The sequence below is a fragment of the Heptranchias perlo genome, chromosome 1 (assembly GCF_035084215.1).
Source record: "Heptranchias perlo isolate sHepPer1 chromosome 1, sHepPer1.hap1, whole genome shotgun sequence".
NCBI classification, from domain to species: domain Eukaryota; kingdom Metazoa; phylum Chordata; class Chondrichthyes; order Hexanchiformes; family Hexanchidae; genus Heptranchias; species Heptranchias perlo.
In genome coordinates, this window is record NC_090325.1 from 102,785,753 (window position 1) to 102,810,505 (window position 24,753).

Genomic DNA, 24,753 nt, shown 5'->3' on the forward strand with positions numbered 1-24,753 from the left:
CTCTGCACTTGTCCAATAAATATGAGGTTCTTGCAGCCCTTGTGGACGAGTGCAGGGTCTGCAGGGAGGATGAGCAAATTGGCCACGGCACCGTGGTTTAGGGGGCCATTCAAGTGGGGGAGTAAAAAGGAATGTGGTTGTAGTAGGCGACAGTATAGTTAGAGGGATAGACTCTGTTCTCTGCAGCCAAGAGCGAGAGTCCCGAAGGCTGTGTTGCCTACCCGGTGCCAGGGTTAAGGACATCTCCTCAGGCCTGGAGAGAAACTTGGAGTGGGAGGGGGCGGATCCAGTTGTCGTGGTCCAATGACATAGGTAGGACTAAGAAAGAGGTTCTGCTGAGGGAGTTTGAGCAGCTAGGGACTAAATTAAAAAGCAGAACCACAAAGGTGATAATCTCTGGATTATTACCTGAGCCACGAGCAAATTGGCACAGGGTAAATCAGATCAGAGATGAATACATGGCTCAAAGATTGGTGTGGGAGAAGTGGGTTTCAATTCATGGGGCACTGGCACCAGTACTGGGGAGAGAGGGAGCTGTTCCGTTGGGACGGGCTTCACCTGAACCATGCTGGGACCAGTGTTCTGGCAAACCGAATAACTAGGGCGGTAGAGAAGGCTTTAAACTAAAGAGAGGGGGGGAGGGCTCAGGTGGGGTGAAGTTTAGATTGATAAAGAGAAAAGACTAGTACAGGAAAGTGATGGGGGTAATGATAAACAGAGTGTGTCAGGAAGGGACAGTGTGTACAAACATAAGAGTGCACTAGCAAATGGGGCCGGGGTAGGGAAGAATGGCAAAAAGACAAAATTAAAGGTTCTTTATCTGAATGTGCGCAGCATTCGTAATAAGATAGATGAATTGACGGCACAAATAGAAACAAATGGGTATGATCTCGTGGCCATTACAGAGACGTGGTTGCAAGGTGACCAAGGTTGGGAGCTAAATATTAACGATTATTTAACATTTCAGAAGGATAGGAAAAAAGGTAAAGGTGGTGGGGTAGCTCTGTTAATAGAGCTACCCCATAATATATATATTATGGGTATAATAGTGAGAAATGATCTTGGCTCAGAAGATCAAGATGTCGAATCAATTTGGGTGGAGGTAAGAAATAGCATAGGAAAGAAATCACTGGTGGGAGCATTATCTAGGCCCCCGAGCAGTAGCTACACTGTAGGGCAAAATATAAATCAAGAAATAAGGGGGGCTTGTAAAAAAAGTAATGCAATAACCATGGACGATTTTAACTTTCATATCGATTGGACAAATCAAGTTGGCAAAAATAGCCCTGAGGAGGAGTTCATAGAGTGTATTAGGGACTGTTTCTTAGACCAATACGTCGGGGAACCAACCAGGGAACAGGCCTTTTTTGATCTGGTAATGGGTAACGAAACAAGATTAATTAATGATCTCAAAGTAAAGGATCCCTTGGGAAGCAGTGATCATGACATGATTGAATTTCACATCCAGTTTGAGAGCGAGGATCTTGGGTCTGAAACTAGTGTATTAAACTTAAATAAGGGCAATTATAAAGGAATGAGGGTAGAATTGGCTAAAGTGGACTGGGGTGGGGGGGGGTGGGTAAACAGATTAGATGGTATGATGGTGGATAAACAGCGGCAAACATTTAAAAAGATATTTTATGTCTCGCAACAAAAATATATCCCTGTGAGGAGGAAAGACTCCACAAAAAGGATGAACCAACCATGGCTAACTAAGGAAGTCAAGGATGGTATCAGGTTAAAAGAAAAAGCATACAACTTGGCAAAGATTACTGGTAAGCCCGAAGATTGAGAAAACTTTAAAAACCAGCAAAGGATGACTAAAAGAATAATAAAGAGGGAGAAAATAAATTATGAGAGTAAACTAGCAAGAAATATGAAAACTGACAGTAAAAGCTTCTACAAGTATATAAAAAGGAAGTGGGTAGCTAAAGTAAACATTGGTCCCTTAGAGGATGAGACTGGGGAAATAATAATGGAAAACAAGGAAATGGCAAAGGAATTGAACAGATATTTTGTATCTGTCTTCACAGTAGAAGACACTAATAACAAACCAATAATAGTAGAAAATCAAGGGGCTAAGGGGAGGGAGAACTAAAAACAATCACTATCACTGGAGGAAAAGTACTAGGTAAACTAATGGGTCTAAAAGCTGACAAGTCCCCTGGACCTGATGGCTTGCATCCGAGGGTGTTAAAGGATGTGGCTACAGAGATAGTGGATGCATTGGTTGTAATCTTCTAGAATTCACTAGATTCTGGAAAGGTCCCAGTGGATTGGAAAACCGCAAACATAACACCCCTATTCAAGAAGGGAGTGAGACAGAAAGCAGGTAACTATAGACCAGTTAGCCTAACATCTGTCATTGGGAAAATGCTAGAATCCATTATTAAGGAAGTAGTAGCAGGACATTTGGAGACTCATAATACAACCAAGGAGAGTCAACATGGTTTTATGAAGGAGAAATCATGTCTGACAAATTTATTAGAGTTCTTTGAGGAAGTAACGGGGAGGGTGAAAAAAGGGGAACCAATGGATGCAGTATATTTGGATTTCCAAAAGGTATTCGAAAAGGTGCCACATAAAAGAATACTGCACAAGATAAGAGCTCATGGTGTTGGGGGTAATATACTGGCATGGATGGAGGATTGGCTAACTAACAGAAAACAAAGAGTCGGGATAAAAGGGTCATTTTCAAAATGGCAATCTGTAACTAGTGGGATGCCGCAGGGATTGGTGCTGGGGCCTCAACTATTTACAATATATATCAATGACTTGGATGAAGGATCTGAATATCTTGTGGCCAAATTTGCTGTTGATACACAGATAGGTGGAAAAGCAAGTTGTGATGAGGACACAAAGTGTCTGCAAAGGGATATTGACAGGTTAAGCGAATGGGCAAAAATTTGGCAGATGGAATATAATGTGGGAAAATGTGAAATCATCCACTTTGGGAGGAAAAATAAAAAAGCAAAATATTATTTGAATGGAGAAATACTACAAAATGCTGCGGTACAGAGAGATCTGGGTGTCCTCGTACATGAAACACAAAAAGTCAACATACAGTTGCAGCAGGTAATCCGGAAGGCAAACGGAATATTGGCCTTTATTTCTCGGGGTATGGAGTATAAAAGCAGGGAAGTCATGCTACAACTGTACAGGGTGCTGGTGAGACCACACCTGGAGTACTGCGTATAGTTCTGGTGCCCTTATTTAAGGAAGGACATATTAGCATTGGAGGCAGTTCAGAGAAGGTTCACTAGGTTGATTCCGGGCATGGAAGGGTTGTCTTATGAGGAAAGATTGAACAGGTTAGGTCTATACTCATTGGAGTTTAGAAGAATGAGAGGAGATCTTTTTGAAACATACAAGATTCTGAGGGGACTCGATAGGGTAGATGCTGAGAGGACGTTACCCCTCATGGGGGAATCTAAAACTCGGGGGCATAGTCTCAGAATAAGGGGTTGTCCGTTTAAGACAGAAATGAGGAGGAATTTCTTCTCCCAGAGGGTCGTGAATCTTTGGAATTCTTTACCCCAAAAAGCTGTGGAGGCTGAGTCATTGAATACATTCAAGGCTGAGTTAGACAAATTTTTGATCAGCAAGGGAGTCATAGGATATGGGGAAAAGGCGGGAAAGTGGAGTTGAGGTAAAAATCAGATCAACCATGATCTCATTAAATGGCGGAGCAGGCTCGAGGGGCCGAATGGCCTACTCCTGCTCCTATCTCTTATGGTCTTGGATGGCAGATGTTTGTGCTGTAATGGATGCTGTGACATCAGTCATCAGATGCTGCATCATGGTTGGGTTTCACAGGAGCGCTGATGAAGGTAACCACCCATTCCATGTTGGAAAGGATGGGCTCCAACCTCTATGCAAAGCCCTGTTCCAAGTTGGAGCTGGACTCCTCCATGCCCCTTTTCACTGTGCGCAGGCTTTCTGGCAGGTTTTCCAGTGCCCCAAGGCATTTGATGGTGTACGCCTATCAGCCGTCTTCTGCAGCTTAGCCCATCGAAGTCCTCATCTGACTCCTCTGCAGCAGAACTAGTGAGCGACCTCGCCCTCCGGCGAGCTGGCACCTGTGGTATCTATTCCCCCCACCCCAGCTCCTGCGCACTTGTGCTCGGTGTCTCAACACGTGCAGATCCCTCCTCTAACCTAACCTCTAATGGACGTGCAGTGTCAGTCTCTGAGCTGGTGGAACAAGTGTCAGATCGAGTGACAATGTGGCTTCAGTGTCCTCCTCCTCCCGCCGCCAAATGTTCTTGGGTATCTGCAATGACAAAGGGAAACAGGTTGAGTTGTGGAATGGGGAGAGGAGCAAGTAAGACGTGTGTGCTGACAGCATGTGCAGCACGTGAGTCAGAAAAGATTATGGGAGGAGGGAGATGTGGAAAAGGAGAAGGAGCATTAGAAATGCAGAGACCCCATTCACCGGGACCTCCAGCATGGTATGTTGTGACAGCTGCAGCGATGGCCCACCCAATGATCCTAAGCACTGTCTCCGTTAGGGGGGGTGAGGATGTGTAAATGTGCCCTTCCACCCTCAGGTCTCTCCTGCTGCCGGCTGTTATGCGCCACCTTCTCCTGCAAGACAGAGAAAGTGTGTCACTGAGTATCCTGCAAGATGTATGGGTGATGTGCATGTCCTGACAGTTTGTGTGACTTGTGAGTGGTGGTTGTGTGGCCTGCAAGTGTGGTACTATGTGTGGGTGAGATGCAGCATGCCGAGTGCAGCATTGAGTATGGATGGGCAGTGTTTGTTGGTGGGTGGGTGACGGGGAGTGTGATGTGTGGAACAGTGGTGCAGTTGGTAGGATGTGCCAATTGACACTTGCATTCACTCACCTTGACCACTCGTGTCAAATCATTGAACTTCTTTTGGCACTGCAACCACATGCGTGGTGCAATGCTCTTGGCGTTTACTTCCTGTGCCACAGCCTGCCAGTGCCTGCGGAGCTGCAGTCTGGAGGGTCTCTGGCCAGAGACCCTCCAGACTGCAGCTCCGCAGGCCCTCCTTTCATCCACGCCTTCCACCAGGGCCTCCAGAGCATCATCAGAGAAGCGTGGAGCCCTCTCTCGTGCCGGTCCAGCTATTTTCGTGACTATCTTTCTCTCCTGCAAGTAAGCTGTGTATCTGCCATTTGAAATGTGCACCTGCACCTTTAAGAGGTGCAGGCTGCTGATAACATGCGCTGTGCACGCCCCATTTCCAACTTCCTCATTCTCCGTGCAGCCTCTCAGTAGCGCGGCTTGCGCTGGCTGCACGGAGATATTATGGTAAGTAGCAGGCAGCACGAGGTTCACGTGCTGCCTGCATAGGATCCATCGGGCACGAGGTGCTAGCGTCCCTGCCCGAAACAGACCCTTATCCAATTTTTCCCCCTTTGTTCCTAAACAGTAAATTTTGAACCCTACGTTCTAGATGAGGATTGTAACCAGAATAAAACAAAGTCAAGGAGCCTGGTTGGTGTTTTGTATATATTTAGCTATTGTTCTGTAAATCTGATGTCCCGGTTTGTCAAAAATAACATACTCTTTGTACGCAACATACACTCCATTACCTTTATAAAATCCTGTTTAGCACGGGTCACTCGATGCAAATGAACATGAGCCTACTATCAGTGGGCGCGTGCGTATCTGTCTACGTTGGAAGGTATCAATGTTGGGGTTAAGGTTTTACAAAGAGATAAAATGAAGTAGGCTTAACACATTCTTAATAGTGAATTTACAGTAATAGTTACTTCACAATGGGCTGGATTTTTCTGTGAAGATAATGGTGAGGCTAACAGCGTTCACTGTTACGCGCAAATCGGACAGCAACTTCTGGCGAGCAGAGATACGCAGTTAAACGCGAAAAATGCACAAGTTCCTGTCCGAGATGCGCTGCCCCTCCGTAAGCTGCGCAAAAGTGGTATCTCGCTGTCTGGTTCCCCATTGAAATGTATTAAACGGCGTGAAGTTCCTGTACTGAAGTTGTAGATACAGACTAAACCCGCCACAAAAAGTTAGGGCTTGTCCATTCCAGTCTAAGTACCCTTTTAATGACGTGGTAAGTCTTAATTATTGCCAAACAACCTTTCTGGCACTGAAAATTAACTTTTACAAGTGTGGAGTCTCATTCCTTCAGCTTTGAATTATTGTTGGAGATTTTTTTAAACACGTGAAATAACATTTTTTTTGGAACTTTTTCTTTGTCCCTTTTATCTCTCTCTTAATCTAATTTTTCTTTCCCTTTCTTTATTTTGCTTTCTGTACTTGATTTGACATTGAATTCACTAATCTAACATACACTTTCTGCATTGCTCATTAACAATTCTTCAATCTGATTGTTTAAGGGGATACATAGCTACTTGCCCTGTTCACACAGGTCCCAGGTGCCCTGAAGAGGGTGCCACACTGTTAGGATCTCTAACTTACAGTAACTTGCTGTGCAAAACCCCATGGAAAGTCTATGGGCAAGTGCAAGTCTAACAAACGGCTCGTGCCATTCGTTCACCGCTCACAGCAAAATCTGGCCCAAAGTGTTTTTCTCCCTGTAACAGTTTTTCCCTGTGGATCTTGAATTAAATAAATCATATTGCCATTGATTTTTGTCTGTGTTGGCTGAGAGTTCAACTTAGAAGTTAAACACTTGTAACAGAACAAGATAATGTCACAAGTGAGCATTTATACTTTAGAAGTAAATAAACTGAAACTGCATTTCTTCATCCAGGCAAACCTTGCACAACTATTGAGCAGTTCTCGAGAGCGGAATAAACAGCTGACAGAGGAAATCAAAGAACTCCAGCAGAGACTGGCTGAGGCACAGGGTGATAACAAGGTATAATTTACAGGGATAGGTTGGGGAGGGGGGGTGGTGGTGGAGAGAAGAAGGAAATCATCAGTCTTGTCTGCTTGAGATAAATCAGGGGAGGGGGGAAGAAAACCTTCAAAGCATCATATCAATTGTGAAAATTGGAACTAAAATGACAAGGAAGTTGCAGGAGGGATAATACAATGGTTCATGTGGTGAACCAAAAGATGAGAAATAAATAACTGCCGTTCTGCAAGTGTTTAAAATGTTCTGCTTGATGAGTTTTTGTCATTAGAAGCAGTATGCATCTCAGTCCAATCAAAATGTTCATTTACTTGTTCGGAACTGTCAGAAATTCACTGTCCATTGCCTAGTGTTCGAATGTTTATGCTGCAGTGTTGTCAGTATCTTCCTTCAGGTCTGCCTAACCTCACAAATCCTAGGCAGTCCATTTGTTTAATTTAGCTAACATAGGGATAAACAGATCACAAAGGTGAACGCGTGGCTGAAAGACTGGTGTGAGAAGAATGGATTCCATTTCATGCGACACTGGCACCAATACTGGGACAGGAAGGAGCTGTACTGTTGGGAAGGGCTCCACCTGAACCAGAATGGGACCAGTGTCTGAGTGGAAAGAATAAATAGAGCTGTCAATAGGACTTTAAACTAGTAAGTCTGGGGGAGGGATCTGGGGAAGAGAACATAAGTCTGAAGGAAAAAGAAATAGGAAAAGAGGGTAAAGGTCAGACCAACGTAAGAAATAATGGGTAACATAAACGGTCAGGGAACAAATATAGTTATAGATCATATGTGCAAAATGACTGTTAAAAACAAAGGGAGGGCAACAATTACTAAAAACAAATTAAATTGCTTGCACAGCAATGTGCACAGCATCCGAAACAAAACGAGGGAACTGGAGCAAATAATTCATAGCGAGGAGCCAGATGTGGTACAGATAATTGAAACGTGGTTACATATGGTTACGTACAATAGGGTACAGTAGCATAGTGGTTATGTTACTGCACTAGCAATCCAGAGGCCTGGATGAATAATCCGGAGTAATGAGTTCAAATCCCGCCACGGCAGCTGGGGAATTTAAATTCAATTAATTAAATAAAATCTGGAATAAAAAAACTGGTATCAGGGTACGGTAGCATAGTGGTTATGTTACTGGACTAGTAATCCAGAGGCCTGGACTAAAATCCAGAGTCATGAGTTCAAATCCCGCCACGGCAGCTGGCGAATTTAAATTCAATTAATTAATTAAATTCAATTAATTAAATAAAATCTGGAATTAAAATACTAGTATCAGTAATGATGGCCATGAAACTACCGGATTGTCGTAAAAACCCATCTGGTTCACTAATGTCCTTTAGGGAAGGAAACCTGCCATCCTTACCCGGTCTGGCCTATATGTGACTCCAGACCCACAGCAATGTGGTTGATTCTTAATTGCCCTCTGAAATGGCCTAGCAAGCCACTCAGTTGTAAAATCTCGCTACGAAAAGTCATAATAAAAATAAAACCGGACGGACCACCTGGCATCGGACCACTAGGCACCGGACACGACAACGGCAAAACACCAAGCCCAGTCGACCCTGCAAGGTCCTCCTTACTAACATCTGGGGACTTGTGCCAAAATTGGGAGAGCTGTCCCACAGACTAGTCAAGCAACAGCCTGACATAGCCATACTCACAGAATCATATCAAGCGGCACTTACTCACCAATAACCTGCTCACCGATGCTCAGTTTGGGTTCCGCCAGGACCACTCGGCTCCAGACCTCATTACAGCGTTGGTCCAAACATGGACAAAAGAGCTGAATTCCAGAGGTGAGGTGAGAGTGACTGCCCTTGACATCAAGGCAGCATTTGACCGAGTGTGGCACCAAGGAGCCCTCGTAAAATTGAAGTCAATGGGAATCAGGGGGAAAACTCTCCAGTGGCTGGAGTCATACCTAGCACAAAGGAAGATGGTAGTGGTTGTTGGAGGCCAATCGTCTCAGCCCCAGGGCATTGTTGCAGGAGTTCCTCAGGGTAGTGTTCGAGGCCCAACCATCTTCAGCTGCTTCATCAATGACCTTCCCTCCATCATAAGGTCAGAAATGGGGATGTTCGCTGATGACTGCACAGTGTTCAGTTCCATTCGCAACCCCTCAAATAATGAAGCAGTCCGAGCCCGCATGCAGCAAGACCTGGACAACATCCAGGCTTCGGCTCATAAGTGGCAAGTAACATTCGCGCCAGATAAGTGCCAGGCAATGACCATCTCCAACAAGAGACAGTCTAACCACCTCCCCCTGACATTCAACGGCATTACCATCACCGAATCCCCTACCATCAACATCCTGGGGGTCACCATTGACCAGAAACTTAACTGGACCAGCCATATAAATACTGTGGCTACGAGAGCAGGTCAGAGGCTAGGTATTCTGCGGCGAGGGACTCACCTCCTGACTCCCCAAAGCCTTTCCACCATCTACAAGGCACAAGTCAGGAGTGTGATGGAATACTCTCCACTTGCCTGGATGAGTGCAGCTCCAACAACACTCAAGAAGCTCGACACCATCCAAGATAAAGCAGCCCACTTGATTGGCACCCCATCCACCACACTAAACATTCACTCCCTTCACCACCGGCGCACTGGCTGCAGTGTGTACCATCCACAGGATGCACTGCAGCAACTTGCCAAGGCTTCTTCGACAGCACCTCCCAAACCCGCGACCTCTACCACCTAGAAGGACAAGAGCAGCAGGCACATGGGAACAACACCACCTGCACGTTCCCCTCCAAGTCACACACCATCCCGACTTGGAAATATATCGCCGTTCCTTCATTGTCGCTGGGTCAAAATCCTGGAACTCCCTTCCTAACAGCACTGTGGGAGAACCGTCACCACACGGACTGCAGCGGTTTAAGAAGGCGGCTCACCACCACCTTCTCGAGGGCAATTAGGGATGGGCAATAAATGCTGGCCTCGCCAGCGAAGCCCACATCCCGTGAACGAATTTTTAAAAAAATGGTGGCCATGAAACTACTGGATTGTCGTAAAAACCCATCTGGTTCACCGATGCCCTTTAGGAAAGGAAACCTGCCGTCCTTACCCGGTCTGGCCTATATGTGACCCACAGCGATGTGGTTGATTCTTAATCGCCTAGCAAGCCACTCAGTTGTACAATCTCGCTACAAAAAGTCATAATAAGAATAAAACCAGACGGATCAGCCAACATCAGAATGCTAGGCACCGGAGACACGACAAAGGCAAACCAAGCCCAGTCGATCCTGCAAAGTCCTCCTCACTAACATCTCTGGTCTTGTGGCAAAATTGGGAGAGCTGTCCCACAGACGAGTCAAGCAACAGCCTGACATAGCCATACTCACAGAATCATACCTTTCAGCCAACGTCCCAGACTCTTCCATTGCTATCCCTGGGTATGTCCTGTCCCACCGGCAGGACAGACCCACCAGAGGTGGTGGTACAGTGGTATACAGTCAAGACGAAGTAGCCCTGGGAGTCCTCAACATTGCCTCCGAACCCCATGAAATCTCATGGCATCAGGTCAAACGTGGGCAAGGAAACCTCCTGCTGATTACCACATATCGCCCTCCCTCAGCTGATGCCTCAGTCCACCTCCATGTTGAGCACTACTTGGAGGAAGCACTGAGGGTAGCAAGGGCACAGAATGTACTCTGGGTGAGGGACTTCAATGTCCATCACCAAGAGTGGCTCGATAGCACCACTATGAACCGAGCAGGCCGAGTCCTGAAGGAAATAACTGCGAGACTGGGCCTGCGGCAGATGGTGAGCGAACCAACACAAGGGCAAAACCTACTTGACCTCGTCCCCACTAATCTACCTGTCGCAAATGCATCTGTCCATGACAATATTGGTAGCAGTGACCACCGCACAGTCCTTGTAGAGACGAAGTCCCGTCTTCACACTGAGGACACCATCCAACGTGTTGTGCGGCACTACCACAGTGCTAAATGGGATAGATTCAGAACAGATCTAGCAGCTCAAAACCAGGCATCTGGGCCATTAGCAGCAGCAGAATTGTATTCGAGCACAATCTGTAACCTCATGGCCCGGCATATTCCTCACTCTACCATTACCAACAAGCCAGGGGATCAACCCTGGTTCAATGAGGAATGTAGAAGAGCATGCCAGGAGCAGCACCAGGCGTACCTAAAAATGAGGTGCCAACCTGGAGAATGCTACAACACAGGACTACATGCATGCTAAACAGCAGAAGCAACAAGCTATCGACAGAGCTAAGCGATTCCACAACCAACAGATCAGATCAAAGCTCTGCAGTCCTGCTACATCCAGTTGTGAACGGTGGTGGACAATTAAACAACTAACGGGAGGAGGAGGCTCTGTGAACATCCCCATCCTCAATGACGGCTGAGTCCAGCATGTGAGTGCAAAAGACAAGGCTGAAGCGTTTGCAACCATTTTCAACCAGCAGGGCCAAGTGGATGATCCATCTTGGCCTCCTCCCGATATCCCCACCATCACAGAAGCCAGTCTTCAGCCAATTCGATTCACTCCACGTGATATCAAGAAACAGCTGAGTGCACTGGATACAGCAAAGGCTGTGGGCTCCGACAACACGCCGGCTGTAGTGCTGAAGACTTGTGCTCCAGAACTAGCCGCGCCTCTAGCCAAACTTTTCCAGTACAGCTACAACACTGGCATCTACTCGACAATGTGGAAAATTGCCCAGATATGCCCTGTCTACAAAAAGCAGGACAAATCCAATCCGGCCAATTACCGCCCCATCAGTCTACTCTCAACAATCAGCAAAGTGATGGAAGGTGTCACGACAGTGCTTTCAAGCGGCACTTACTCACCAATAAACATAGAAACATAGAAAATAGGAGCAAGAGTAGGCCATTCAGCCCTTCGAGCCTGCTCCGCCATTCATTATGATCATGGCTGATCCTCTATCTCAATAACATATTCCAGCTCTCTCCCCATACCCCTTGATGCCTTTCGTGCCTAGAAATCTATCTAGTTCACCTGCTCACTGATGCTCAGTTTGGGTTCCGCCAGGACCACTCGGCTCCAGACCTCATTACAGCCTTGGTCCAAACATGGACAAAAGAGCTGAATTCCAGAGGTGAGGTGAGAGTGACTGCCCTTGAGATCAAGGCAGCATTTGACCGAGTGTGGCACCAAGGTGCCCTAGTAAAATTGAAGTCAGTGGGAATCGGGGAAAACTCTCCAGTGTCTGGAGTCATACCTAGCACAAAGGAAGATGGTAGTGGTTGTTGGAGGCCAATCATCTCAGTCCCAGGACATTGCTGCAGGAGTTCCTCAGGGCAGTGTCCTAGGCCCAACCATCTTCAGCTGCTTCATCAATGACGTTCGCTCCATCATAAGGTCAGAAGTGGGGATGTTTGTTGATGATTGCACAGTGTTCAGTTCCATTTGCAACCCCTCAGATAATGAAGCAGTCTGTGCCTGCATGCAGTAAGGCCTGGACAACATCCAGGCTTAGGCTGATAAGTGGCAAGTACCATTCGCTCCAGACAAGCGCCAGGCAATGACCATCTCCAACAAGAGAGTTTCTAACCACCTCCCCTTGACATTCAACGGCATTACCATCGCCGAATTCCCCACCATCAACATCCTGGGGGTCACCATTGACCAGAAACTTAACTGGACCAGCCACATAAATACTGTGGCTACAAGAGCAGGTCAGAGGCAGGTATTCTGCGGCAAATGACTCATCTCCTGACTCCCCAAAGCCTTTCCATCATCTTCAAGGCACAAGTCAGGAGTGTGATGGAATACTCCACACTTGCCTGGATGAGTGCAGTTCCAACAACACTCAAGAAGCTTGACACCATCCAGGACAAGGCAGCCTGCTTAATTGGTACCCCATCCACACCCTAAACATTCACTTCCTTCACCACCAGCGCACCGTGGCTGCAGTGTGTACCATCCACAGGATGCACTGTAGCAACTCGCCAAGGCTTCTTCAACAGCACCTCCCAAACCCACGACCTCTATCACCTAGAAGGACAAGGGAACAACACCACCTGCACGTTCCCCTCCAAGTCACACACCATCCCGACTTGGAAATATATCGCTGTTCCTTCATCGTCGCTGGGTCAACATCCTGGAACTCCCTTCCTAACAGCACTGTGGGAGAACCTTCACCACACGGACAGCAGTGGTTCAAGAAGGCGGCTCTCCACCACCTTCTCAAGGGCAATTAACGATGGGCAATAAATGCTGGCCTTGCCAGCGATGCCACATCCCATGAACCAATAAAAAAAGGGACACGACTGGCAGTTAAATATTGCAGGATATAGTATATTTAGAACGGCTAGGGAAGGTTAAAGGTGGGGTGTGGGATAGCTATATTAATAATAAACAACATAATGGCAATCAAAAAAAGGGACATAAGTATAATTAAGATGGAAGCATAATCCATACGGATTGAGACAAAGGAAGGGATGTACTTTCTAAATGGAGAAAAGCTTGAAGCAGTGGTGGTCCAAAGAGACTTAAAAATGTCATGGACAGGTCGATAAAATAATCAAAAAGGCTAATGGAATACTGTTCTTTATACCTAAAGGACTAGATTACAAGGGGGTAGAAGTTATGCTACAGCTATACAAAGCCCTGGTTAGACCACACCTGGAGTACTATGTTCAGTTGTGGGCACTGCACCTTAGGAAGGATATATTGGCCTCGGAGAGATTGATAGTTGAGATATCGTTGAGATACTGGATGGGCTAAAATTTGATGAAGAAGAGGTACTTGAAAGGCTGGCTGTACTTAAAGTAGGTAAGTCACCCGGTCCAGGTGGGATGCATCCTCGGTTGCTGAGGGAAGTAAGTGTAGAAATTGCGGAGGTACTGGCTGTAATCTTTCAAACATCCATAGATACGGAAGTGGTGCTAGAGCACTGGAGAATTGCAAATGTTGCACCCTTGTTCAAAAAGGGTGCAAGGATAAACCGAGCAACTACAGGCCAGTCAGTTTCAGCTCAGTGGTGTGGAAACTTTCAGAAATGATAATCTGGGACAGAATTAACAGTCACTTGGACGAGTGTGGATTGATTAGGGAAAGCCAGCATGGATTTGTTAAAGGCAAATCATGTTTAACTAACCTGATCGAGCTTTTTGATGAGGTAACAGAGAGGGTAGATGAGGGCAACATAGTTAATGTGGCGTATATAGACTTTCAAAAGGCATTTGATAAAGTGCCACACGATAGGCTTATCATTACGATTGTGGCCTATGGAATAAAGGGGGCAGTAGCAACATGGATACAGAATTGGCTAAGTGACAGGAAACAGAGAGTAGTGGTGAACGGTTGTTTTTCGGACTGGAGGTAAGTGTACACTGGTGTTCCCTAGGGGTCGGTGCTGGGACCACTGCTTTTCTTGATCTATATTAATGACTTGGACTTGGGCGTACAGGGCACAATTTCCAAATTTCCAGATGACACAAAACATGGAAGGGTAGTAAACAGTGAGGAGGATAGTGATAGACTTCAAGAGGATATAGACAGACTGGTGGCATGAGTGGACAAGTGGCAGATGAAATTTAACACAGAAAAATGTGAAGTGATACATTTTGGTAGGAAGAACGAGGAGAGGCAGTATAAATAGAGGGCACAACTCTAAAAGGGGTGCAGGAACAAAGAGATCTCTAAATGCACAAATCATTGAAAGTGGCAGGACAAGTTGAGAAAGTGGTTAAAAAAGCATACGGGATCCTGGGCTTTATAAATAGAGGCATAGAGTACAAAAATATGGAAGTCATGATGAACCTTTATAAAACACTGGTTCGGCCACAACTGGAGTATTGTGTCCAGTTCTGTGCACCACACTTTAGGAAAGATGTGAAGTCCTTAGAAAGGGTGCAGAAGAGATTTAATAGAAGGATTCCAGGGATGAGGGTTTTCAGTTATGTGGATAGACTGGAGAAGCTGGGGTCGTTCTTCTTGGAACAGAGATTTGATAGAAATATTCAAAATCATGAAGGGTCTAGACAGAGTAGATAGAGAGAAACTGTTGCCATTGATGGAGGGGTCAAGAACCAGAGGACATAGATTTAAGGTGATTGGCAAAAGAACCAAAGGTGACATGAGGAAAAGCTTTTTTACACTGTGAGTGGTTAGGATCTGGAATGCACTGCCTGAGGGGGTGGTGGAGGCAGATTCAGTCATGGCCTTGGAAAGGGAACTGGATAAGGACTTGAAAGGAAAAAATTTGCAGGGCTTTGGGGAAAGGGCGGGAGAGTGGGACTAGCTGAATTGCTCTTGCATAGAGTCAGCGCAGACTCGATGGGCCAAATGACCTCCTTCCGTGCTGCAACCTTTCTATGATTCTAGTGCAGCGTAGATTTACTAGAATGATACCTGGATTACAAGGGTTAAATTAAGAGGAGAGATTAAACAAACTAGGGTTATATTCCCTGGAATTTAGAAGATTTTCAAGATATTAAGGAGAACTGATAGGGTAGATAGAGAGAAACTCTATGCCCCTCCTGCAAGATGTGGGAAGTCATGGACACTACCAGTGTCCCTGCCGACCATGTGTGCAGGAAGTGTGTCCACCTGCAGCTACTGACCGATCGTATCTCGGAGCTGGAGCTGCGGGTGGACTCACTGTGGAGCATCCGCGATGCAGAGAAACTCGTGGATAGCACGTTTAGCGAGTTGGTCACACCGCAGGTAAAGGGTGTACAGACAGGAAGTGAATGGGTGACCACCAGGCAGAGTAAGAGGTGCAGGCAGGTAGTGCAGGGATCCCCTGTGGCCATCCCCCTCTCAAACAGGTATACCGTTTTGGATGCTGTTGGGGGAGATGGCTCACCAGGGGAAGGTGGCAGCGGCCAGGTTCATGGCACCGTGGCTGGCTCTGCTGCACAGGAGGGCAGGAAAAAGAGTGGCAGAGCTATAGTGATAGGGGATTCGATTGTAAGGGGAATAGACAGGCGTTTCTGCGGACGCAACCGAGACTCCAGGATGGTATGTTGCCTCCCTGGTGCAAGGGTCAGGGATGTCTCGGAGCGGCTGCAGGGCATTCTGGAGGGAGAGGGTGAACAGCCAGTTCTCGTGGTGCATATAGGTACCAACGATATAGGTAAAAAACGGGATGAGGTCCTACAAGCTGAATTTAGGGAGTTAGGAGTTAAACTAAAAAGTAGGACCTCAAAGGTAGTAATCTCAGGATTGCTACCAGTGCCACGGGCTAGTCAGAGTAGGAATGACAGGATAGCTAGGATGAATACGTGGCTTGAGAGATGGTGCCAGAGGGAGGGATTCAAATTCCTGGGACATTGGAACCGGTTCTGGGGGAGGTGGAACCAGTACAAATTGGACGGTCTGCATCTGGGCAGGACTGGAACCAATGTCCTAAGGGGAGTTTTTGCTAGTGCTGTTGGGGAGGGTTTAAACTAAAGTGGCAGGGGGATGGGAACCGATGCAGGAAGTCAGTGGGAAGTAAAGTGGTGACAGAAACAAAAGGCAGTAAGGGAGAGTGTACAAAACATGACTGGACAGATGGTCTGAGAAAGCAGGGCAAAGACCAAGGGAAGTCTAGATTAAACTGCATTTATTTCAATGCAAGAAGTCTGATGGGGAAGGTAGATGAACTCAGGGCATGGACGGGTACATGGGACTGGGATGTTATAGCTATTACTGAAACATGGCTAAGGGAGGGGCAGGACTGGCAGCTCAATGTTCCAGGGTACAGATGCTATAGGAAAGATAGAGCAGGAGGTAAGAGGGGAGGGGGAGTTGCGTTCTTGATTAGGGAGAACATCACGGCAGTAGTGAGAGAGGATATATCCGAGGGTTCGCCCACTGAGTCTATATGGGTAGAACTGAAAAATAAGAAGGGAGAGATCACTTTGACAGGATTGTACTACAGACCCCCAAATAGTCAATGGGAAATTGAGGAGCAAATATGTAAGGAGATTACAGACAGCTGCAAGAAAAATAGGGTGGTAATAGTAGGGGACTTTAACTTTCCCAACATTGACTGGGACAGCCATAGCATTAGGGGCTTGGATGGAGAGAAATTTGTTGAGTGTATTCAGGAGGAATTTCTCATTCAGTATGTGGATGGCCCGACTAGAGAGGGGGCAAAACTTGACCTCCTCTTGGGAAATAAGGAAGGGCAGGTGACAGAAGTGTTAGTGAGGGATCACTTTGGGACCAGTGATCATAATTCCATTAGTTTTAAGATAGCTCTGGAGAAGGATAGGTCTGGCCCAAAAGTTAAAATTCTAAATTGGGGAAAGGCCAATTTTGATGGTATTAGACAGGAACTTTCAGAAGTTGATTGGGAGAGTCTGTTGGCAGGCAAAGGGACGTCTGGTAAGTGGGAGGCTTTCAAAAGTGTGTTAACCAGGGTTCAGGGTAAGCACATTCCTTATAAAGTGAAGGGCAAGGCTGGTAGAAGTAGGGAACCTTGGATGACTCGGGAGATTGAGGCTCTAGTCAGAAAGAAGAAGGAGGCATATGACATGCATAGGCAGCTGGGATCAAGTGGATCCCTTGAAGAGTATAGAGATTGCCGGAGTAGAGTTAAGAGAGAAATCAGGAGGGCAAAAAGGGGACATGAGATTGCTTTGGCAGATAAGGCAAAGGTGAATCCAAAAAGCTTCTACAAATACATAAAGGGCAAAAGAGTAACTAGGGAGAGAGTAGGGCCTCTTAAGGATCAACAAGGTCATCTATGTGCGGAACCACAAGAGATGGGTGAGATCCTAAATGAATATTTCGCATCGGTATTTACGGTTGAGAAAGGCATGGATGTTAGGGAACTTGGGGAAATAAATAGTGATGTCTTGAGGAGTGTACATATTACAGAGAGGGAGGTGCTGGAAGTCTTAACGCGCATCAAGGTAGATAAATCTCCGGGACCTGATGAAATGTATCCCAGGACGTTATGGGAGGTTAGGGAGGAAATTGCGGGTCCCCTAGCAGAGATATTTGAATCATCGACAGCTACAGGTGAGGTGCCTGAAGATTGGAGGGTAGCAAATGTTGTGCCTTTGTTTAAGAAGGGAGGCAGGGAAAAGCCTGGGAACTACAGACCAGTGAGCCTGATATCTGTAGTGGGTAAGTTGTTAGAGGGTATTCTGAGAGACAGGATCTACGGGCATTTGGAGAGGCAGGGACTGATTAGGAACAGTCAGCACGGTTTTGTGAGAGGAAAAACATGTCTCACAAATTTGATTGAGTTTTTTGAAGGGGTAACCAAGAAGATAGATGAGGGCAGTGCAGTAGACGTGGTCTACATGGACTTTAGCAAAGCCTTTGACAAGGTACCGCATGGTAGGTTGTTACATAAGGTTAGATCTCACGGGATCCAAGGTGACGTAGCCAATTGGATACAAAATTGGATTGACGACAGAAGACAGAGGGTGGTTGTGGAGGGTTGTGTTTCAAACTGGAGGCCTGTGACCAGCGGTGTGCCTCAGGGATCGGTGCTGGGTCCGCTATTATTTGTTATTTATATTAATGATTTGGATGAGAATTTAGGAGGCATGGTTAGTAAGTTTGCAGATGACACCAAGATTGGTGGCATTGTGGACAGTGAAGAAGGTTATCTAGGATTGCAACAGGATCTTGATAAATTGGGCCAGTGGGCCGATGAATGGCAGATGGAGTTTAATTTAGATAAATGTGAGGTGATGCATTTTGGTAGATCGAATCGGGCCAGGACCTACTCCGTTAATGGTAGGGCGTTGGGGAGAGTTATAGAACAAAGAGATCTAGGAGTACAGGTTCATAGCTCCTTGAAAGTGGAGTCACAGGTGGATAGGGTGGTGAAGAAGGCATTCAGCATGCTTGGTTTCATTGGTCAGAACATTGAATGCAGGAGTTGGGATGTCTTGTTGAAGTTGTACAAGACATTAGTAAGGCCACACTTGGAATATTGTGTACAGTTCATTGTCGCTGGGTCAAAATCCTGGAACTCCCTTCCTAACAGCACTGTGGGAGAACCGTCACCACACGAACTGCAGCGGTTCAAGAAGGCGGCTCACCACCACCTTCTCGAGGGCAATTAGGGATGGGCAATAAATGCTGGCCTTGCCAGCGACGCCCACATCCCATGAACGAATTAAAAAAAACCCTATTATAGAAAGGGTATTATTAAACTAGAAAGAGTGCAGAAAAGATTTACTAGGATGCTACCGGGACTTGATGGTTTGACTTATAGGGAGAGGTTGGATAGACTGAGACTTTTTTTCCCTGGAGAGTAGGAGGTTTAGGGGTGATCTTATAGAAGTCTATAAAATAATGAGGGGCATAGATAAGGTAGATAGTCAAAATCTTTTCCCAAAGGTCGGGGAGTCTATAACGAGGGGGCATAGATTTAAGGTGAGAGGGGAGAGATACAAAAGGGTCCAGAGGGGCAATTTTTTCACTCAAAGGGTGGTGAGTGTCTGGAACGAGCTGCCAGAGGCAGTAGTAGAGGCGGGTACAATTTTGTCTTTTAAAAAGCATTTGGACAGGTACATGGGTAAGATGGGTATAGAGGGATATGGGCCAAGTGCAGGCAACTGGGACTAGCTTAGTGGTATAAACTGGGCGACATGGACATGTTGGGCCGAAGGGCCTGTTTCCATGTTGTAAACTTCTATGATTCTATGATTCTATGAAACTATTTCCTCCGGTTGGGGAGACTAGGACTTGGGGACATAGACTAAAAATTAGAACCAGGACTTCCAGGAGTGAAGTTTGGAAAAAACTTGTACACGCAAAGGGTGATAGAAGTTTGGAGCTCTCTTCTAATGTCATACCCACCTTGTTGGCCCCCCTGGTGAATACAGAGGCAAAGTAACTGTTCAATATTTCTGCCATTTCACTGTCGTTACCTGTGAGTTTATCTTATGCATTTTTCGTTTGTTATATATGTGTCTGTGGAATACTTTGCTTTTTCTTTTTATATTCCTTTATAATTTAATCTCGTAGTTCCTCTTTGCTTTCCTAATTGTTTTTTCGACTTCTTTCCTAACCTCTTCGTATTCCCTTTTGTCATCCTATCTATTATTGTTGAATTATGGGTTGTTTTAGAGGTACCATGGATACCAGAAGTGGCTATTCTCTGTCTTTCAGTTCCAATTAACCAGTTGAGTTTGATTAAGGATACCTGATGATGACTTAATGGTCTTAAACTGTCCAACTGGGCTCAGATACTGGCAAAAGAAAAAGTAAAGTATTCTACAGACACATAAATAACAAAAGAAAAATCAGATAGGGCCACTAAAGGATGCACAAGATAAACTCACAGGTAACAACAGTGAAATGGCAGAAATATTGAATAGTTACTTTGCCTCTGTATTCACCAGGGGGGCCAACAAGGTGGCTATGACATTGGAAGAGGAGATCGAAAAAGATATTAAAACATTTAAGACAGAAAGGGGGGAGATAATTGATAGACTAATCAAACTTGGGGAGAATAAGATCCCTGGTCCGGATGGGTTGCATCCACGAGTATTAAAAGAAGTTAGGGAGGAGATAGTGGAGGTATGGGAAGGGAATTAAATATTCAGTAGAGTGCTGGTCTCACCTGTAATATTTTTTAAGTATGCATGGGTATACTTTTCTGTTGGATGAGCATTAGTCATTAGCTTAATCTTGCTGGTCGTAAATTTGCTTCCACCTAAAACTTTATGTGGTTCACTTCATTAAAGAGATAAAATTGTTGAATTATGGGTTGTTTTAGAGGTACCATGGATACCAGAAGTATTAAAAGAAGTTAGGGAGGAGATAGTGGAGGCACTATTACATATATATAAAAATTCACCAGAAAAGGGAATAGAGCCAGAGGACTGGTGGACAGCTAATGTGATTCCTATATTTAAAAAGGGAGTTAGAACAAGTCCAGGGAAATATAGACCAATTAGCATGGTGGTAGGAAAGATAATGGAATCTTTACTCAAATATGTAATAGAAAAACATCTAGCAAAGGAAAATATAATAGAGTAGACAGCACAGATTTCAGAAGAGGAAGTCATGCTTGACCAACCTTATTGAATTCTATGAAGAAATAACAGAAAGAGTAGACAAGGGTAATGTAGTAGATGTAATATATTTGGATTTTCAAAAGGCCTTCGATAAGGTACCGCGTTGTAGACTCATGGCTAAGATCAGAGCATGTGGAGTCAATGGACATGTAGTAAAATGGATAGCAAGCTGGCTTCAAAACAGAAAACAGAGAGTAGGGGTTAAGGGTAGCTGCTCAGACTGGCAAAAGGTGGGAAGTGGTGTTCCACAGGGATCAGTGCTAGGACCACTGTTGTTCACAATTTATATTAACGATTTGGATTTGGGAATTGAAAGTACGATATCAAAATTTGCAGACGACACCAAATTGAGGGGTGTAGTTAATACATCGAAAAAATGCATCAAAGTGCAAGAGGACATTAATAAACTTGCAGAATGGGCGTGTAATGGCAAATGAATTTTAATATAGATAAGTGTGAGGTGGTGCATTTTGGTAGGAAGAATGAGGAGGCCACATACGGATAATAAGTCTAAATGGGATAAAGGAGCAAAGGAATAGTGGTACAGATACACAAATCACTAAAAATAGCAACACAGGTTAATAAGGCCATAAAAAGACAAATCAAACACTAGGGTTGATTTCTAGAGGGATAGAATTGAAAAGCAAAGAAGTTATGTTAAACTTGTATAAAACCTTGGTTAGACCACACTTGGAGTATCATGCATAGTGCTGGTCTCCATATTATAGAGAAGATATAGAGGGATTGGAGAGGATGCAAAAAAGATTCACAAGGATGATACCAAACTGACAGGATATACTTATCGGGAAAGGCTAAACAGACTGGGGCTCTTATCTCTAGAAAAGAGAAGGCTGAGAGGTGACCTGATAGAGGTGTTTAAGATAATGAAAGGATTTCATAGGGTTGTCATAGAGAAAATGTTTCCACTTGCGGGGGAGTCCAAAACTAGAGGTCATAAATATAAAATAATCGCAAATAAATCAAATAGGGGATTCAGGAGAAACTTCTTTACCCAAAGAGTGGTAAGAATGTGGAATGTACTACCACAAGGAGTAGTTGAGGCAAATAACATAGATGCATTTAAGGGGAAGCTGGATTAGCACATGATGGAGAAAGGAATAGAAGAGTATCCTGATACGGTTAGATGAAAAAAGGAGGTAGGAGGCTCGTGTAGAGCATAAACACTGGCATAGACCAGTTGGGCCGAACGACCTGTTTCTGTGCTGTAATTTCGATGTAACTCGATGTAACTGATAGCTGCTAACAGTTTTGTTGAAACTAGTCTGCTGATGACCACATGACGAAACCCACAAGTATTCCATCATTGAAGTGGAAATGGCAAAAAATACCACCCTTTCTAACTGGGATAACCAGCATAAACTAGTCATTTTCAAAAGACAGTAACGTTTATGGGACCATTTCCTGAGTTTGTGCCACGGGTAGGTAGCTTCCCTCTCTGGCAGCAGATATCAGAAATTTGAGTATGCATTGCATATCCATTACCAGAAAATTGTAGCCAGCACAGGCCCGCATTTCCGATGTGCGCTACCAGTGGGTCGGGATCTTCATCGGGGGCACAAACTTGGAAAATTACGCTATAAGTGTAAACTTCCCAAACCTGGTATTGCTTAAGATAAGGACAGGCCGTTCAATCCATGGAAACACATCACTCTAGCAAATTAACTCCCCCATCATGTAATCTAATTGTATTTAGAATAAACCCAATATTTTTCGCCCATTGCTTGTTTGGTAGAATACTCCAACCTCATTCCCCATAGGACCCTTACAGCTAACAGATAGAGGAAACGTTCTTCCCATGTCTGGGTGGATTTGATCTTTTTGTAAATCTTTTGCTGCATCTTCTGTCTCTACTGCTCTCCTTGTCAGCAGATTTGACCAGTATATAGTTGTGTTTTGGTATTGAAGTTATTTGCACAGATTAAAAGGAATAAGTGTCCATACACTGATCCTATGGGAGTCTACTCCACTCGATCATCCCCACCCGTGTGACATTATACTTTTGTGAGTCTGTTCCCTGTTTTTTAAAATTAGTTCCTTATCCAGTTTCTTCTTCTGTTCTAGATTCTTGCAGCTTTCGGTTTAATTTTTCATGTGGTACTTTGTCAAGATCTTTCTGCAAATCTAAATAAACTATAACATGGGGAATGCCACTATTTACTTTATCTGTGAAATCGTCGAGGAGGTCAAGGAGGTTTGACAGGCAGAGAATTTTCCTTCTAAATCAATGCAGGCTGTTTATTGCTATACATGCAGTCCTCCAGCTTGCCTCTTACAATAAATCCATTATTTTGTTTATTATTGATGTTGGGTTAATAGGCCTATAATTGCCTGGGTCCAACTTGTTGCCCTTTTTAATTATAGGTACTACATTTATTTGCAGCCCAGTGGAACCCCACTAGTGTTTAGCAATTCTTCCATAGCAATAGTCAGCCCCCACAAATTTCTTCCCTGGCTTCCTTCAGTACCCTAGGACGTATAGCCCTGGAACATGAATATAAGAACATAAGAAAAAGGAGCAGGAGTAGGCCACACGGCCCCTCACGCCTGCTCCGCCATTCAATCAGATCATAGCTGATCTTCGACCTCAACTCCACTTTCCTGCCCGATCCCCATATCCCTTGATTCTCCTAGAGTCCAAAAATCTATCTATCTCAGCCTTGAATATATTCAATGACTCAGCATCCATAGCCCTCTGGGGTAGAGAATTCCAAATACTCACAACCCTCTGAGTGAAGAAATTCCTCTTCATCTCAGTCTTAAATGGCTGACCCCTTATCCTGTGACTATGCCCCCTAGTTCTAGACTCTCCAGCCAGGGGAAATATCCTCTCAGCCTCTACCCTGTTAAGCCCCCTCATAATCTTATATGTTTCAATGAGATCACCTCTCATTCTTCTAAACTCCAAAGAGTATGGGCCCATTCTACTCAACCTCTCCTCATAGGACAATCCTCTCATCCTAGGAATTAATCTAGTGAACCTTTGTTGCATCCCCTCTAAGGCAAGTATATCCTTCCTTAGATAAGGAGGCTAAAACTGTACACAGTACTCCAGGTGAGGTTTCGCCAAAGCCCTGTACAATTGAGGTAAGACTTCCTTACTTTTGTACTCCAATCCCCTTGCAATAAGGGCCAACACGCCATTTGCTTTCCTAATTGCTTGCTGTACCTGCATGCTAATTTTTTGTGTTTCTTGTACGAGGACACCCAAATCTCTCTGAACACCAACATTTAATAGTATCTCACCATTTAAATAATATTCTGTTTTTCTATTCTTCCTACCAAAATGAACAACCTCACATTTCCCCACATTATACTCCATCTGCCACCTTCTTGCCCACTCAGTTAATCTGTCTGTATTTTTTTTATTCATTCATAGGATGTGGGTTGGCAAGGCCTTTGCAGACTCTTCATGTCCTCCTCACAGCTTACTTTCCCACCTAACTTTGTATTGTCAGCAAACTTTGGATACATTATACTCAGTCCCTTCATCTAAGTCATTAATATAGATTGTAAATAGCTGAGGCCCAAGCACCAATCCTTGAGGCACCCTACTAGTTACAGCCTGCCAACCTGAAAATGACCCGTTTATCCCTACTCTCTGTTTTCTGTCTGTTAACCAATCGTCTCTCCATGATAATATGTTACCCCCAACCCCATGAGCTTCTATCTTGTGTAACAACCTTTTATGTGGCATCTTATCAAATACCTTTTGAAAATCCAAGTATACGACATCCACTGGTTCCACTTTATCTACTCTGCTAGTTACATCCTCAAAAAACTCTAATAAATTTGTCAAACATGATTTCCCTTTCATAAAACCATGTTGACTCTGCCTAACCACATTATGATTTTCTAAGTGCCCTGTTACCACTTCCTTAATAATGGATTCCAGCATTTTCCCGACGATTGATGTTAGGCTAACAGGCC

The 24,753-nt window shown here is 44.9% G+C and overlaps 1 protein-coding gene across 1 annotated transcript in view; it reads left to right on the top strand.

Annotated features, from left to right (window-relative positions):
• Nucleotides 1-24,753, top strand: part of ccdc149a (coiled-coil domain containing 149a) — a 133,142-nt gene that overhangs the window by 50,537 nt on the left and 57,852 nt on the right. The window contains exon 4 of the mRNA XM_068001584.1: nucleotides 6,716-6,823. Within this exon, the coding sequence (XP_067857685.1) occupies nucleotides 6,716-6,823 (108 nt within the window). The remainder of the gene's footprint in view (nucleotides 1-6,715; nucleotides 6,824-24,753) is intronic.